Source organism: Onychostoma macrolepis, chromosome 18 (assembly GCF_012432095.1).
Source record: "Onychostoma macrolepis isolate SWU-2019 chromosome 18, ASM1243209v1, whole genome shotgun sequence".
In the NCBI taxonomy this organism is placed as follows: domain Eukaryota; kingdom Metazoa; phylum Chordata; class Actinopteri; order Cypriniformes; family Cyprinidae; genus Onychostoma; species Onychostoma macrolepis.
The window spans coordinates 32,554,929-32,571,684 of NC_081172.1; the positions used below are offsets into that span (position 1 = coordinate 32,554,929).

The window sequence follows — 16,756 nt, forward strand, 5'->3', positions numbered from 1 at the left end:
AATATAGCTAATGTGATTGCACCTTTATGCTGCAGTTTAACGAAGGTATTATCACTTTACTTATGTTTACATCTGCATCTGTGACACACATCTGTGTAAATTCAATCTATCCTATCGTGATGTCAGTATATGGATGATTAATGCCCATTGATTGACAATTGCAAAACTTTGCTCAAATTTTGCTAATGTGACTGCACGTTTATGCTGCAGTTTAATTAAATTTTTAGCATGTAATGTATTTCTACATATGCATGTGTTATATACAGTAGAAATAGGCAAATTATAGATTTGATTTATCCCATTGTGATGTTAGCACTGATGATTAACGGACAATGACTCTTTCTTGCCTGTAAAACTTTGCTGAAATTTAATTCAGTCATGACAACTCTCGAAAAGTTTAGCGTGGTGATGGATAGGACAATGTTAATGTATTTGGTCTTGGTCTTGGTGGAATAGATCTGCTACACTGCTGCTGTTGGTTATTGCTGTAGTTGTAGATTATTGCTGCTGCTGCTGCAAGCAAGTACAGGAAATTGTTTCTGCCAATGCATACGCCGATTCGGTGCCGTGAGTATTTAAGACATACTGCTGCTGCACAATAGCATGTAAAATAACCCGTAGCACATCTATACAGGTGGAGCTGGGGAAGGTGAAGGGCTTCAGAGAACTCTGAAAGCGTGCTGCAGGAATCTCAGTGGATACTAGCCAGCCATATAAATGCAAGGCAGTAAGCTCATTGGCTGCATGTCCAGCATGAACCAATCAGCTTGTGCCAAGTCGTTTAACTCTGAAGCCTGCGCCATCTAGAGTTTCATGGCTGAACTATTTATTTAGTGTGACTTCATTTTTATCCTGCAGTTTTTAGCACTATTCATATTTTTATGTATGCATAGACAGTGAGGGGCTTACGCATTACAAGCAATTAAATGTATGTAATCAGATTACTTTTTTTAAGTAACTAGTAAAGTAACGCATTACTTTTTAATTTACACAACAATTTCAGAGTTACTTTTTCAAATAAGTGATGCCCGTTTGTTTTCCATGTATTGACTGACAGCTCTCCTGTCTGCATGTTGAGAGAAATGGGGAGTAAGTGCAGAGGCATTGTGTTACTGTAATTCATTTATCTCATTCATCTCACTTGCACAAAAACAGATTCAGTATTCCTCAAAATTAACAAAAATGCTCAGAATATGATGCAAACCTGCAATAATTAAATATTAAACGACACAAAAAATTGCATGAAACAATGTCTTTGCTGCTGACCTTTCGACAATCAAATTTAACTAAACTAATAAATATATATGTCCTTTAGGCTGAGGCATATTTATTTCACTTTTGGTGTAAAAGGGCTTTTACATTTGCCAAAAATAGAACTTTTTTATATTAAAAACCAACAACAAGCCCAGACCTGATGAGAAAAAGTAACGCAAAAGGAACGTAATGCATTACTCTCCATAAAAATAACTAACGCAATCAGGTAGTTTTTAGGTAGTAACAAAATATACTGCATTATTTTCAAAAGTAACTTTCCCCAACACTGCTCATAGAAAAATGGACATGTAATGGATTCTAACTATTCTATCTTGATAGAACGAAACTTCTGTGAAACTTCAGATTTTATGCACTCTGAAAATGCACTCTGATTTTACCAAAGTGACTGCACCATTATTCTGCAAAGTTTGGAGCGCTTTAGGTATTTTTACATATGCATCTGTTGTAGAGAAATTGACAAATATTGGATTAATCCATAGATTAATTGGCAATGGACCTTTTTATGCTGCAGTTTAACCAGGTTTTTAGCAGTTTGCTGTATGTTGGCATACATCTGTCACAGCTAAGAGGACATGTAATGGATCTCTCAATTCAATTCAAAATTTATTTGTATAGCGCTCTTCATGATACAAATCGTTGCAAAGCAGCTTTACAGAAAATTTAAGTTTCTATTTTAAAGTTTCTATATTACATTTACTAATAACTTTATCAGTGGTGACTATGTCAGGTTGATGTCCATATGGCAGAAATGTAAAGTAAAAATTATGCAGTTGTAGCTGAAGTACAAGGTTATGAGATGCATTATATGAATGCTTGACTAAAGAGATGTGTCTTTAATCTAGATTTAAACAGAGAGAGTGTGTCTGAACCCCGAAGGTTATCGGAAGGCTATTCCAGAGTTTGGGAGCCAAATGTGAAAAAGCTCTACCTCCTTTAGTGGACTTTGCTATTCTAGGTACTACCAAGAGTCCAGAGTTTTGCGACCTTAGGAAGCGTGATGGATTGTAGCGAGATAGAAACTAGTTAGGTACGCAGGAGATAAACCATTTAGGGCCTTAAAAGTAAGTAGTAATATTTTGTAACTGATGTGGAACTTAATAGGTATCCAAGTGCAGAGACTGTAAAATTAGGGTAATATGATCATATTTTCTTGACCTGGTAAGGACTCTAGCCGCTGCATTTTGGACTATAGCTTGTTTATTGAAGATGCAGGACAACCAGCTAGCAGTGCATTACAATAGCCCTGTCTAGAGGTCATGAAAGCATGAAATGTGTACTGTTTTTTGGTCCAATAAGTGATATCTTATCCTAATTTAATAGGAGAAAATTATTGGTCATCCAATCTTTTAAATTTTTAACACACTCTGTTAGCTTAGATATTTTAGAAGTTTAATTTGGTCTTGTTGAAATATATAGTTGAGTATCATCAGCATAACAATGGAAACCAATCCGGTATTTTCTAATAATAATATCACCAAGGGGCAACATCTCTCCCATCATGATGTCAGCGTGGATGATTAAAGGCCATTATATGACAAAGAACCTTTTTTGACCAAAAAATATCACCAAAATGCTGCAGTTTAACGAAGCTTTTAGCACTTTTTAGCACGTGTTTTTGCATATGCATCTGTCATATAGCAAAGGACATATAATGGATTGGCTCTACCCCATCATGACATGATTATGCATGATTAACTGCTAATAATTGATGAATGATGTCATCCGTGATTAACGCCGATTGACTCCAGAACAAACTGTTCCTCATAGCGCTATGGCCGTGAGTCAACACGGACTTCCCATGGACTTCCCAGTGACAGGACACAGATCATGCGCGTGATAATAATGTGCCATTACATAAGCAACGGCGATGACTATATAGTAAGCAGAGGGGTCGCTCGAAAGCAACTAGGGCTCCTTTGTTGATTGCAAACACACGCACACACAGCGCGCGCGCAGAGCCGCTCTTCCCCATCGGTGGCCGCATAGTTGTCTGATGAGTCAGGAATGTGGTTGCATGCCTTACACATGAGCTATTACTGAACACAGGCCCCAGTAGAGCACAGCCAGTGCGCTCATTCACAGACGGGGAGGGCGCGAGCGAGCGAGAGGGAGGAGGCTCAACAATAGAGAGGCAGGAGCGCGCCGAGCCAAAGTCAGAAGCGAAGAGACGCGCCAGAAGAAAGAGTGCCTTTTCATCTTCAAAAAGGAAACATCTCCACCTCTGATCCCTGTCCAGCGCTCGTCTGAGCTCCGAGTGGATTGTGGAGGTTTTCTGCGCGTCGCCTGGATGCCCGTTGACTTGGTGATCCCTCCTCAGCTGTGGACAGACATGCACGAGAGCGAGATGAGGCTGAAGATGCGCGTCAGGCGCATCAAGGAAGGGCGAGATCTGAGAGGTGAGTTGGACTGAGAGCGTGCTCTTGTGGGATTTAGATGCACAGGGAGATTTTGCATGCACATGCATGATTCATTCCCTCTTTTATTTTCACCATGCAGCGTGTAGTTATGGGTGTATGCACTTGCATGATTAATTCCCCCTTAATTTTTTACCTTGCCACTCTGTCATGGGAAGTGTATCAGACTGAGTGCATCATTGCTTTACAGTTTATGTGCATGTGTTTATGCAAGCGTCTCTCTGACCTTCTTATGTTGGGACATTGATGACAAGTTGCTTCAGGGGGGTGCTAGTCGATTTTTAGTTACCTGTCATCGTGAGTTTCAACCTTTGAATTAATGTGAATACATGGCCAACACAGAAGATCGACTGCATTGTTTATTATGAGCAAAGTGAAAGTGAATGCAAACAAGAGTATCATTGAAATAATATAAATAAAAATCGAATCATATATGGAAATGTGTTAGGTATTTTAAACATATCTAAATTAAATATATATATTTAATTTGATTGTATGTACTTTTAAAATTAAATAATTATGTATTATACTTAATTGGAATATTAAATTACATTTTTGCATAAACAACAACAATAAACAACATGCATTTTTAAGTACTTTACATTATAAAACTATTTTGTTGGTGTACTGTATAAGAGGAAATAGAAACTGTCTTCGGTGTTTTATGAATATTATCTGAATTGTCAATGTTTATAAATATCTCAAATGAAACCTTTGGGTCTTACATGTGTGATAGTCAAGGAGCTCGTCCCAAATGATGAGGTAATGCCATCTGTTTTGTTGCAACATCTTCTCTCACGTATCTAATTTAGGGACATTGCGGGACAAAAGTTCAGGTGAAGATTTGCAATACTGTTTCAGCAGATTTTAATTGCCTTCGATATATCATGCACTGACATCTACAGCAGAAGTATGGAAACCCGATGGCTGTGAGATTTGAAATATGACATTGTGTCATACCATCAATCTGAATGTGTCTGAACTTGCTGGAGTATCATGTCCCCCTCGACAAATTTAGCAGGCTTGTTGTAAGCTCCAGCTAAGCAAGGCCCTAAATACTACAGATCTGTCTTTAGTCCTCACACACTCACATAATGCACATTGTTCATTTTTGATTTCATTTTGCGCAGACACAACTCTGCTTTTGTTATATATATAAAAAAATACAATGTGCACAAAACAAAATGCATTTATCCGAAGCAACTTACAAAAGAGAAACAAAAGCGATTCGTCAGAGAGCCAACAGTAATCATGCCAGGTTTATTAGACAACTATATTAGGATCACACCAGTATAAACTCTGAAAGTGGGTGAGTTTTCCAGCCTATAAGTGTAACTCCTGCGCATGCTGAGGATATTTTTGGAGACTGATATCATTGAGATCTCTCTGCTCACCAGAGAGGGGATCTACGCTGCTTTTTCCTAAATCCTAATTCAGAAGCTGTATTATTTCAAACCAGATGTTCAGGAAAACCAAATCACATTTTTGTGGATCTTGCCACTAAGTTGCTAAGTCACTTGTTGAGGTTCTTTTTCAGTATGTTTGTCTTGCTTTTTTTTTTTTTAGCACAAAAAACTAAACATTATTAAATAAAGATGAATTTAATGGAGGTGCACAGTGACTTAAGAAGTCTTGTTTTCTGAGAAACGGATCAAAATGAAGCGAGTTATACTTAAAACAAGAACAAATACCTGCCAACAGAGTCAGAACCCCCACTGTCATATATTTGTTCTTGTTTTAAGCACAAACTGGCTTCATTTTGATCCGTTCTCAGAAAACAAGACTTCTTAAGTAAATGTAACATTTAAAAATAGATATCTATACTGGAAAATAACATAAATACTGTATATATATATATATATATATATATATAAATTACATATATTTAATTAGATATTAAGTTAAATTTTATGTACTTTTAAAATTAAATAATTATTTATTATGCTTAAATGGAATATTAAAGTACATTTACTTAAATGGAATATAGAAGTGAGAAACGTCAGAAATACTGGTAATATATATATATATATATATATATATATATATATATATATATATATATATATATATATATATATATATATATATATATATATATTTTTTTTTTTTTTTTTTTTGTGACTATGCATGTATTGCACTTACACTCAAATCAGATTTTTCAATGCAAGCACTTTCTGTAAGTTTTGCAATTCATGCAAAACAAGATGGTTGCTTGCAACACAGAATGTGTGTTAGTCCTACACTAAAATCAATAATGAAGTCCTTTTTATCTCAGCGAGCCGCATGTCATGCAACCCTCAGAGCGGATTGGCTCCGGCCGTCTGTCCGCACTAGGACACGCTGACATCATGCCTGTGGAATGTCAGCCAACCAGGTCTGCACTAATTCAGTCAAGGCAACGTCTGCTCGACTTCTATTTCTCTGTCCTTCCACATGCTTTTCTTTTTCTGCACGGCCTGGAAACTGATTTCACTTTGGCTGGTGATGTCATAAAGCAGGCCACTCAGTCGTGGGATGTTAAAGCCTCGTGTCAGAGCATGTTCGCGCGCCGGGTGCTAGTCAAAACTTCTGGGGTGCATGTGTGTGTGTGTGTATCCCGAAGAGTAGAGACGGCCTGTTGGCCACCCGTGTGTTGAGCGATGATGTCATCCTGCTTGGCGGTTGCTTTTAATAGCTGGAAACAAGCAGCCCTCGAGCTGGGCCTTAAAGGGCCAGGCGCTCCTTTTAAACAAAGCACGTTGCTGATTTGAATATTCAGCTTGCGCTTTTATATAGTCAAAACTCACCGAGTGAGTGGTTTGAAACCGCTTCCTGGTTGAACTCTTGGCATGAAGTCAATGGTGTAAATGGAGTAACCCTGACACTTCTTTCCGTGACAAGAGCGGGTCATGTTGTCATGTGTGACTCATGTGAAAAGGTCTTTTAAACAGGTCTGTTTGGTTTGACTCACATAGCATATCTAATGGCCTTGCCGAGTGATGTCATGTGAACATTGCATTGAAAGGTCCAGAACTCTTTCTCTGCTGTGAACTGGGTCAGTAAATGTTGAATCGGATGAAACGAATGGATTGATGAATGAATAACTGCCTTCTCCAGTCACATGCATCTGCTTACAGACTCGTACTTCATGCCAATGAGCTCATCTGCTTTTATTGGTTGTATTCAAATGTTTTGCTTCTTCTGTCGCTATTTTGTTTCTCGATCTCTCCCTGTTTCGTAACAGTCGTTCTCCCAGCTTGATTTGCATGTGCCTGTATGTCTCAGACTAAGCATCCAGGCGAACTCAAACACTAATTCAGAGTGACGTCATTGCCCCGTCTGAGGTAAACATGTCTCAGGTTCTAGATGAGCGAGGAATCAGCAGTTCCTTTCTGGTCGTTATTTCAGTCGTTTAAAGGAATAACACACACACAGTGAATTTGAATAGTGCTCTTTTAGGTCACCAAATGAAGGGCTAAAAGAGGCTTCATTAGGGATCCCAAAATAATTGCAGATGGAAATAAGCCATTGGTTAAATCTGGTACAATGCATTGAATAGAAAATAGTTATGTTAAAATATTGTAGAGTAAACTTTTCTGTCAATGTGCTTTGGAATTATATTCATTGTGTGGAATATATTTAAAAGTGTCATACAAGAAAAAAAAAATGCATATATGTGACACTGGAGCACAAAACCAGTCTTTAGTCACTGGAGTATATTTGTAGCAATAGACAAAAATACATTGCATGGGTCAAAATTATTGATTTTTTCTTTTATGCCAAAAATCATTAGGATATTAAGTAAAGATATCAAAACTTATTTTTTGATTAGTAATATGCATTGCTAAGAACTTCATTTGGACAACTTTAAAGGTGATTTTTCTGAATATTTAGATTTTTTTTGCACCCTCAGATTCCAGATTTTCAAATATTTGTATCTCGGCTAAATATTCGTCTGATCCTAACAAACCATACATCAATGGAAAGCTTATTTATTCAGCTTTCAGATAATGCATAAATCTCAATTTCGGAAAAATTGACCCTTATGTCGTCCAGGGTCACATATGATATTTTGATAAATGTTTATTTGATATTTAAATGATTTATAATATTTTGATAATTTGGTTTTGGCCGTTTTTTATTATTATTAATTTTAGCACAATGACATATACCATCCAAAAGTCTATAATATTGCTAAGGGAGTCCTTAGCAATAAAACGTTTAACATTCTCTACTAGACTAAGACTAAAGTCCCGTTCACACCAAGAACACTAACTATATCAGTTCCACAGTTCTTTTTATTATAAGCTTGAGCCGCAGTTTTGTCGTCTGCTGCTTTAAATGCTTGAGCTCTTTAAATCAGGATGGTTTCTGATTGGTTGTCAATGTTTTTATCGTTCATAAAATCTTTCTGAAAGTGGCTTTAACAATATCGTTCCTCTGTGGCGTTATCGTTAGAAAGCAGACTCACTATTCTTTAAAACTATATCTTATTTATATCGTCATATTCGTCGTCCCTGGTGTAAACGAGCCGTCAGACTGCAATCATTCACAATGAGAGTGTGTGAGAGAGTGGGTGTGTGTGTGTATGTGCTTCCTCTGAGCTCTGGTTGGGTGTCAGTGTTCCTGTGGCCTGCCTCATTCCCGCTGCGTGATGCTGGTCACAGCGAGAGGAGATGAGATCATGCAGGAAGCAGAGAGCGGAGAACCTGACACTGACACCCTATCTGCCTCGGCTTTCACCATGCAGCCCATTGCTTTTCTCATTTCCTTTTCAAAGAGGAGGTTAGCCTCTCTTGCAACGCAGCAGTAGCATCGACCGATAAAGCTATAGTGGTTACAAACTGGCAGTGTTGGGAAGGTTACTTTGTAAAAGTAATAGGTTTACCCTGTTTAAAATGTAAAAGTAGTGTAATTATTTCAATTACTTTATTTGATTACTTTTCTAAATTTCTAAAGGATGTTTCAACTGTTAATCACTTTCAAACATTTAAAGCAGGCAGTGGTTAACCGTACAGTAGAACTGTTTTTTGTTTTACATTACTGTTCCCTGAAAAAATAAAAAAAATAAATTCCATAAAAAGTTCCATAAAACAGTTATCGAATATGCATATGTCCTGTTCCTAAACTCCTGAAATATTGGTGTCTCATATTTTAAAGCAGTCAATGCAATTTGGGAAAGAAATCACAATCGAATCGTTATGCGTGTGAAAATATTCAAATGTAAACTTAAAATTTTCATAAGTAACTGTAATTTAATTACACGTTTTTTTTTCTCAGTTATTTTGTAATTACTTAAATTTCGTAGTTAAATGACATAATTCCGTTACATGTAATAGTTTCTCCCCAACACTTCAAACTGGCTTGCTTGAGTGAAAAAGTAAACATGGGTTCAGAGAGTGTAAAAACAATACCACAAAAGATTTCTTCATCCTGGCGGAGGGTCATCTACCGTACGCTAAGTGTACTGGATATTCTAGTGCAAGAATTGAAACGGCAGGATGTTTCTGCTGTGGCGGAAAGGCTTCTTGGCCCCTGTGGAGTTTATGTTTGGGGTTCATGTGTAATTCAGTCGGTTAGGATGTTTGGAAACCCCCTTCATTGTTACTATTATCCCATTCTTACTGTAAGTAATTGAGTTTGCAGCAAACTGTGTGTGTAAGAACAATGTGCGTAAAACAATGTTTTATGGTCTCGATGCGTGGTAGCTGAATCATATCCGAATATATTCATCCTAAAACAGTTCTCTTCTTCTCTGTACTCTTTCAGGTGGCTTTGCAGCTTTCTCTTCCTGTTTTCCTGACCTGTGTGAGAGCAAACCAGCCACTATTCTACCTCTCAGCCTGTCCCAACCCTGTTTACCTGTGGCCAACGTCGGTCCCACCCGGATCCTGCCCCACCTGTACTTGGGCTCCCAGAGAGACGTCCTCAATAAGGTTGGTAGACTTCAAGAATTAAAATAAAAATGTAAAAAAAATTGTGCTGTCAAATGATAAGTCGCGATTAATCACAGCCAAAGAAAAGTTTTTGTTTTCATAATATATGTATGTGTACTGTGTTAATTTTTTATGTATATATAAATACACACACATTCAGTATATATTTTGAAAAATATTTACATGTATATATATTTATATATATATTTAATATATAAACATAAAATATTTTCTTAAATATATACATGCATGTTTGTATTTATATATACTTTATACATAATAAATATACACAGTACACATGTGTATAACTGTATAACTATTGCATACAGACCCCTTGAATATAGTCATATCAATCACTGCAAAAAAAAATGTTTTTCGTACTTAGAGTTTTTGTCTTGTTTCCAGCCCAGATATCTAAAAATTCTTAAATCAAGAAGGATTTTCTAGACAAGTAAAAATTATTGTCTTGTTTTCAGAAAAAAACAAGTCAAAATTAAGTGAGTTTTTGCTTGAAAAAAGCAAAATAATCTGCCAATGGGCTAAGCAAAATAATCTTGTTTTCTTTTGAAATAATATTATTTTGCTTACCCCATTGGCAGATTATTTAGCTTTTTTCAAGCAAAAACTCACTTTTTTTTTACTTGTTTTTTTTTTTTTTCTGAAAATAAGAAAAAATAGGAAATCCTTCACGATTTAAGAATTTTTAGATATCTTGGATAGAAACGACAAAAAAAATCGAAGTAAGAAATAAGCATTGGAGGAAATTATTTCAGTTTGTAGCGCTCGATAATTCCTGTCTTGAAGACATAACAAATTCATGAGGCATGATCAGATTACCAGGAATAGTTTTCTTTTACCTGGAGGGTGTTTGCGCATACCTTGGAACAACTGAATTGTAGCATATCTCATCACTTACTTAGATAACAGGCAGCTGAATGCATTCCGGGAAAATACTTTCATTACTTTCAAATGTTAGCCCTGTCAAGTTGACATGAAACTCACCACCAAAACATTTTTTTTTTTTGGACAGATTATCTTTCTACATATTTCTTATTTACAATAGCTTTCGTGTGCGTGACAGACTCACTGATAAAGCCGTAATCTGCTTGAGGAAGATTTTTTATTTTATTTCCCCCCCTAGTTCTATATTTGTCGGTGGAATTCTTTGGAATTGGTCTGTTTGTACAAACTTCTTCAAAACTTCCATCTTTTAACAGGAACTGATGACTCAGAATGGAATCACCTACGTTCTCAATGCCAGCAACACCTGCCCCAAACCTGACTTCATCAGCGACAACCACTTTATGCGCATTCCCGTCAACGACAGCTACTGCGAGAAGCTGCTTCCTTGGTTGGAAAAAACCAACGAGTTCATTGGTAAGAATATTAGACTTTGTGGTTTGCTGAATGGACAGTAGAGTATTCTAGAAGCATGCTTGTAAGATGTTAGAAAACTCTAAGGTTAGAGGTTTGGTTAACAAGAGCCATCTGTGCATCAGCATTTGAGGGAGATTTGAGTGATGTCAGCGTTCGAGGTGGGCGATTGAGATGACCTCATGCTTTGTGTGCAGTTTAACATTGTAACTGCTTTTGACCGGTTTGCTGTCTCTTTCTATTCACAGACAAAGCCAAGGTGTCAAACTGCAGAGTCATCGTCCATTGCTTGGCTGGCATATCCCGCTCTGCAACCATTGCCATTGCCTACATTATGAAAACTATGGGCCTGTCTTCAGATGATGCTTACAGGTAACTGCAGATCTTTGGATGTTCAGATACTCTATGGACTGCCAGATCAAGCCTAGACCAAGGTCTAAGTTTGTTTGCTTCCGGTCTAGCTGGTGGAACAACAAAGTCATATGTGACCATGGACCACAAAACCATGTGAGGGGCAATTTCTTGAAATTGAGATGCTTTCCTTTGATGTATGGATAGGACAATATTTGGCCGAGATACAACTATTTGAAAATCTGGAATCTGAAGGTGCAAAAAAAAAAAATCAAAATATTGAGAAAATCACCTTTAAAGTTGTCCAAATTAAGTTCTTAGCAATGCATATTACTAATCAAAAATTAAGTTTTGTTATATTTACGGTCGGAAATTTACAAAATGTCTTCATAGAACATGATATTTATTTAATATCCTAATTTTTTTGTCATAAAAGAAAAATCATTAATTTTGATCCATACAATATATTGTTGGCTATTGCTACAAATATACCTGTGTTACTTATGTCTGGTTTTGTGCTCCAGGGTCACATATTGTTAACAACCAAAAAGGCTGATTAATCTAGTTACGAAGCCAAGTAGGAACATCAGCATCCCATGATGGGGACCATCCTCATTTGAAAAAAACAGCATACGCTGGTTCGGTATGTTTTGATGCATGGTAGCTGGTTTCATCCAAACCACAATATTGTTTGTGTCAAATACAATACGGTGTATAGCAGTTGTGTTTTGGATTGTGGTCCCAATCTTGAGATATTCTTAATAAGTTTAATCAGCAAACCTCTGCTGGTTTACTAGCATGGTCCACCAGCTAGATCAAGTCCAGACCAGCAATTGCATAAATGTCTCTACACTTGGCTAAAAACAGAAAACCAGTTGAATTTTGGCATCCAATTAAATTTTTTCATATCTGATGTTCCCGTAGGTTTGTGAAGGACTGTAGGCCATCAATATCGCCAAACTTCAACTTCTTGGGTCAGCTGCTGGAGTTCGAGAGAGGCTTGCAGATGAAGAAGAGTCTGCCCTGTGACCCTGTAAGGTTAGCAGGGAAGCCAACTGAAGAGGTGGCAGATGTCCGAAAGACGGAGAGCAATCGCTGCGACCAGCAGACTCCACAAGCTGCAGAGATCACCCTAAAGCCTCCATTGCCTACCTCGCTGCAGAAAGACCTAAGCTCCCTTCACCTGTCCACCGAACGAATCCATCAAAACAAACGGCTCAAGTGCTCCTTCTCCCTTGACATCAAGTCTGTCTACTCCTCGAACCAAAACCAGCAATATTCTCCCAACTCCTCATCGGACTCGGAAAGCATACCCAAACTCTGCAGACTTGACAGTCTAAAGAACAGCAATGGAGTATGCCAGTACCCTTCAACGATGAACCACCCAAGCCCTACGCAGTGTACTAGCAAGTCCAGGACGAGCCAGAAAAGCGAGAGCTGGGAAAATGGTGGCTTGGAGAGGTTAACTCTTTCCCTCAATCTGAAGCAAGGTAACTGCGGGCCAAGACCCCAGGATCCCATTTGCGAGACCAACTTGAAGGCACCTTCTTTCCTCAGCTTGCCGCTGGGTACATCTGCTTCTTGGACCATGCATAGAGGCTCGAATGAAGCCACCACCCCAATCACACCCACTGGTGACTGTCCTTGGTTCTTAGGCACTAATTTGGCACCATCTGGAACAGGGAGCACCGTGCATTTTGGCAGCGGTCCTGCCTGCGTGGCTTACAGTTGCATTGGCCAAGCTGGCAACTCCAAGCCCAGAGACAAAACACCGGAGCCGCTGGACTTTCAAAACAGTTGGCTCGAGGACGGGAAAGCAGTAGTGTGCAGCGTATCACAAGTGGACACGAAGTACAAGCGCCGCAGCTGCCAGATGGAGTTCGAAGAGGGTATTAACACAACGCAAAGCAGCGAGGAATTTGGGAAACTGGGCAAGCAGTCCAGTTTCTCTGGTAGCATGGAGGTCATCGAGGTATCCTGACAAAGATGACAATCTAACGTGAAGGCAATAACTCCAGCGAAAGCTGTTTATTTATCACAGAGTTCTGTTGTTAAAGAGCTTTGCATCTAAGAGGGACTCGTGTCTGATGCCTTTTTCAAACTAGGGTTGAAAGGGTGTAGTTTAGGTGTAAAATGATACACTAAAGACGCTGTCCATTTGGTTTTGCAAAAAGCCAAGTCTCTGGTATGGTGCTGGACTACAAGTGTTTTTAAGGAGATTATAGACTACGATATGCACTCACACCAAAGACCTCACAGAGTGACCTTTTTCTGGCATGTCATCTTATGGTACACTCAGAATGAAGGAGCACGACGGAGGACATCCTTCTAGCATGACCATACAATGACACTAAACATGAAAGAATGAAACGAGTGTGTGTATGTGTGTGTTTATGCTGGTTTTGATGCAAATTAGGGCAGTCGCACTTAACGGTGACTTCTGAGGGGGAACTGTATGTATGCCCAACTTTGAGAAGATGTAATTGCTGTGCGACGTTTATTTTTTGTCATTGCCCAATGTTCTATTTAGCTACAAATTGAGTAAATAAGGGCAGTTGCAGTCAATAATGTCACTGTTCAGTGTTGTATATTTTATCAACAGTGTAATAAAAGAGTGAAAATATGAAGTGTATGTTCAAGCTGAGATAATCTCAGACCTACTACTGTGCGCTGAGCATGCTCAGAATGGCTGGCTACCTACAAACAGACAAGCTGCATCCAGCAGCACTATGTACTAAGCTGTAAAACTAGACATATTTACATATATATATATATATATATATATATATATATATGTGTGTGTGTGTGTGTGTGTGTGTGTATATATATATATATATATATATAAGTAGATTTCTTATATATATATATATATATATATATATATATATATATATAAGAAGTTTACTTCAATTTAAATGGTATATTTAAAGTTTCATGCATTGTTGCTTTAACTTATTGTATTGGTTTCATTCTGGCAATGAGCAATAATATATTATATGAAAACATTCTGGTCTTTGTCTGAGTATCTGGTGCAAATACAAACACACACATTTATAATGGCTTTTCACTACAATACACATACACACACTTTACTTGTGTGTTTTCTAAATGGAGACAAACCGTAAACATCAATTGATTTTAAATATAGTTAATTATAAACAATATAAAATGTACATTCAATCTATAACAAGCTAAACTTTTACAATATTAGAATAATTATAATAATAATAATAAAAGATGTTTTCTCAGATGTTTTATTTTGTCTTGAAGGTAATATATATAGAGATCTAGCTAACAGGAAATATTATCGGGATGTTCTGACAAGGTTCACTTAAAGTTATAAAGAAACGTTCCTCAAGTAATGTTAATAGAACATTCATTGAACGTTATTTGGTCTTTATTGTTCTCCAAAATGTTATTTAGACATTTTTAAAAGGATAGTGCTTGCATGTTCAGAGAACATTTAAATGTAATGTGGCAAATCAGCTCAAAAGGGAAATGTATATAAATAATTACAATTAATTATAATTAATTACATTTATTTATATCAGCTGCCAGTAGTAACTGTAGCAGAATTAAATTGTCATCAACTGATCTGTTTGTCCAGCGAACATTCAGTGTAAGTTCATATCACAGAAAATACTTTCCTACAGTATTAATGCATTAGAGCATGTAGCAAGGATCAAAATCGTAAAGGGACATTATTCACAAGCAGGATCAGAAACTCATGTAATTTGTGCACAAAAGTTTTATTAACTAAACACTAACACAAACTAACAAACAAACATACAATCACTCATACATGGGGAAAGGGCAAATGAGACTTGATGGATGAAACCATCAGGAAACCAGAGAATGAAGCTATGAAAAGAGTTAGTTAACCACCTGAGTAAAACCATCAGCGCCGTTTTTAGCGGGGTCTATAGCTTATACTAAACCTCTGTTTCGTTTAGTTAAATGTGCGATACTTGCATTGCCTTGGTCAAGTGTCCGGATGCAGTCTCAGAAGAAAGTCTTGATGGTTTCAAGGGTTCGGACTTGCAATCACGTTCTTCCGGGTTGAAGAGTGATGAATTCCAAAGATGTTCTGACTCGATGGTGATTGGGAGTTTCTTCCCAGGTGGAGAGTGAAAGAGAGCTAAGAGAGACATCAGCTGAGATCCTAGGATCTTTGGTTGAATGGAAAGACGAGGCCTTAAGCCTGGCACAAAAACTTAAGGGTCCAGAAGAGTTCTAGCTCATCCTCCTCATTCTCTTAGGATCTAACAGAACCACAGACTGGCGAGGCGGGTCACTGATTTGAGAGCTTTATCTCCTATAGAGATCACACCTCTGGGGAGTCAAAGAGCCAATGGTGACTTTCACTTTTGGAGGGAAAGTTTACGACTCTTTGTCTCTGAACATGGTAATTTGCATATGTAATTCGACTGGGTGTTGATGCAAAAACTACTAAAGATTCTTAGGACATTAATATGTTGCATAGGTATCAGCATGTAATATACACTCTCCATTAGATCATCCAAAGACGAATTCTTTGGTAAGGTTACATGAACGAGTGGTTCTATCATAAGCATGCATAAAACAGTATATAATACAAAAGACAATATACAAGAACAGTAATAATATACACAATGACCTGAGGATATGTGATAGGAAGGTCAAAGAAAAATATGTCTATGAATTAATGAAAGCAGTCGTTTCCTATAGCAGTATGTGTCTGTTTTAAAGATAATTTAGTAGGGGGAAGATTCGCTCTACATCGCCATGGTAACCAGGGGTCTGGGGTCCTTCACAGACATCCTGGCACCCAGTGTGTGTATTGGGTGAGGGGTCTGTGATTATTTGTTCTAATGAATCATTGATTTGTTAAATCTAATGAGAAATTGTGTGTCAGATTGGTCCAAATGTTACAGTGATGTGTGCAAAAAGATAAAATAGAATGTTGCCTAAAAATTGACAAAACCAAGAAAAACGTTTTTATAATGTTTAAAAAAAAAAAAAAAAGGACATTCACACACATATATATATATATATATATATATATATATATACATTTAGTCATTTAGCAGACGTTTTTATCCAAAGCGACTTACAAAAGAGGACAATGGAAGCAATCAAAATCAACAAAAGAGAAATAATAAGCAAGTGCTATGACAAGTCTCAGTTAGCCTAACTCAGTACACATAGCAAGTTTTTTTTTTTTTTTTGTTAAATAATAGATAAAAAGCAAACAGATAGAAAGAATAGAAAAAGAATAGAGAAAGCTAGTATTAGCGGTCTTTTTTGTTTCATATATATGTATGTATACACACACACACACACACATATATATATATATATAATTTATGACACATGCTATATGTGAATATGATGCACACAAAAAAAATAAAATAAAAACATATCCCATTCATTACACTGTGTCTGCAC

General features: G+C 37.2%; 1 protein-coding gene across 1 annotated transcript; it reads left to right on the forward strand.

The window, feature by feature from the left end:
- Positions 1-3,221: 3,221 nt before the first annotated feature.
- Positions 3,222-14,085, forward strand: dusp8b (dual specificity phosphatase 8b). Its single transcript, XM_058750563.1, has 5 exons — positions 3,222-3,671; positions 9,438-9,604; positions 10,822-10,981; positions 11,227-11,350; positions 12,254-14,085. The coding sequence occupies exons 1-5, from the start codon at positions 3,563-3,565 to the stop codon at positions 13,308-13,310; spliced, it is 1,617 nt and encodes a 538-aa protein (XP_058606546.1). The 5' UTR covers positions 3,222-3,562; the 3' UTR covers positions 13,311-14,085.
- The last annotated feature ends 2,671 nt before the right edge of the window (positions 14,086-16,756 follow it).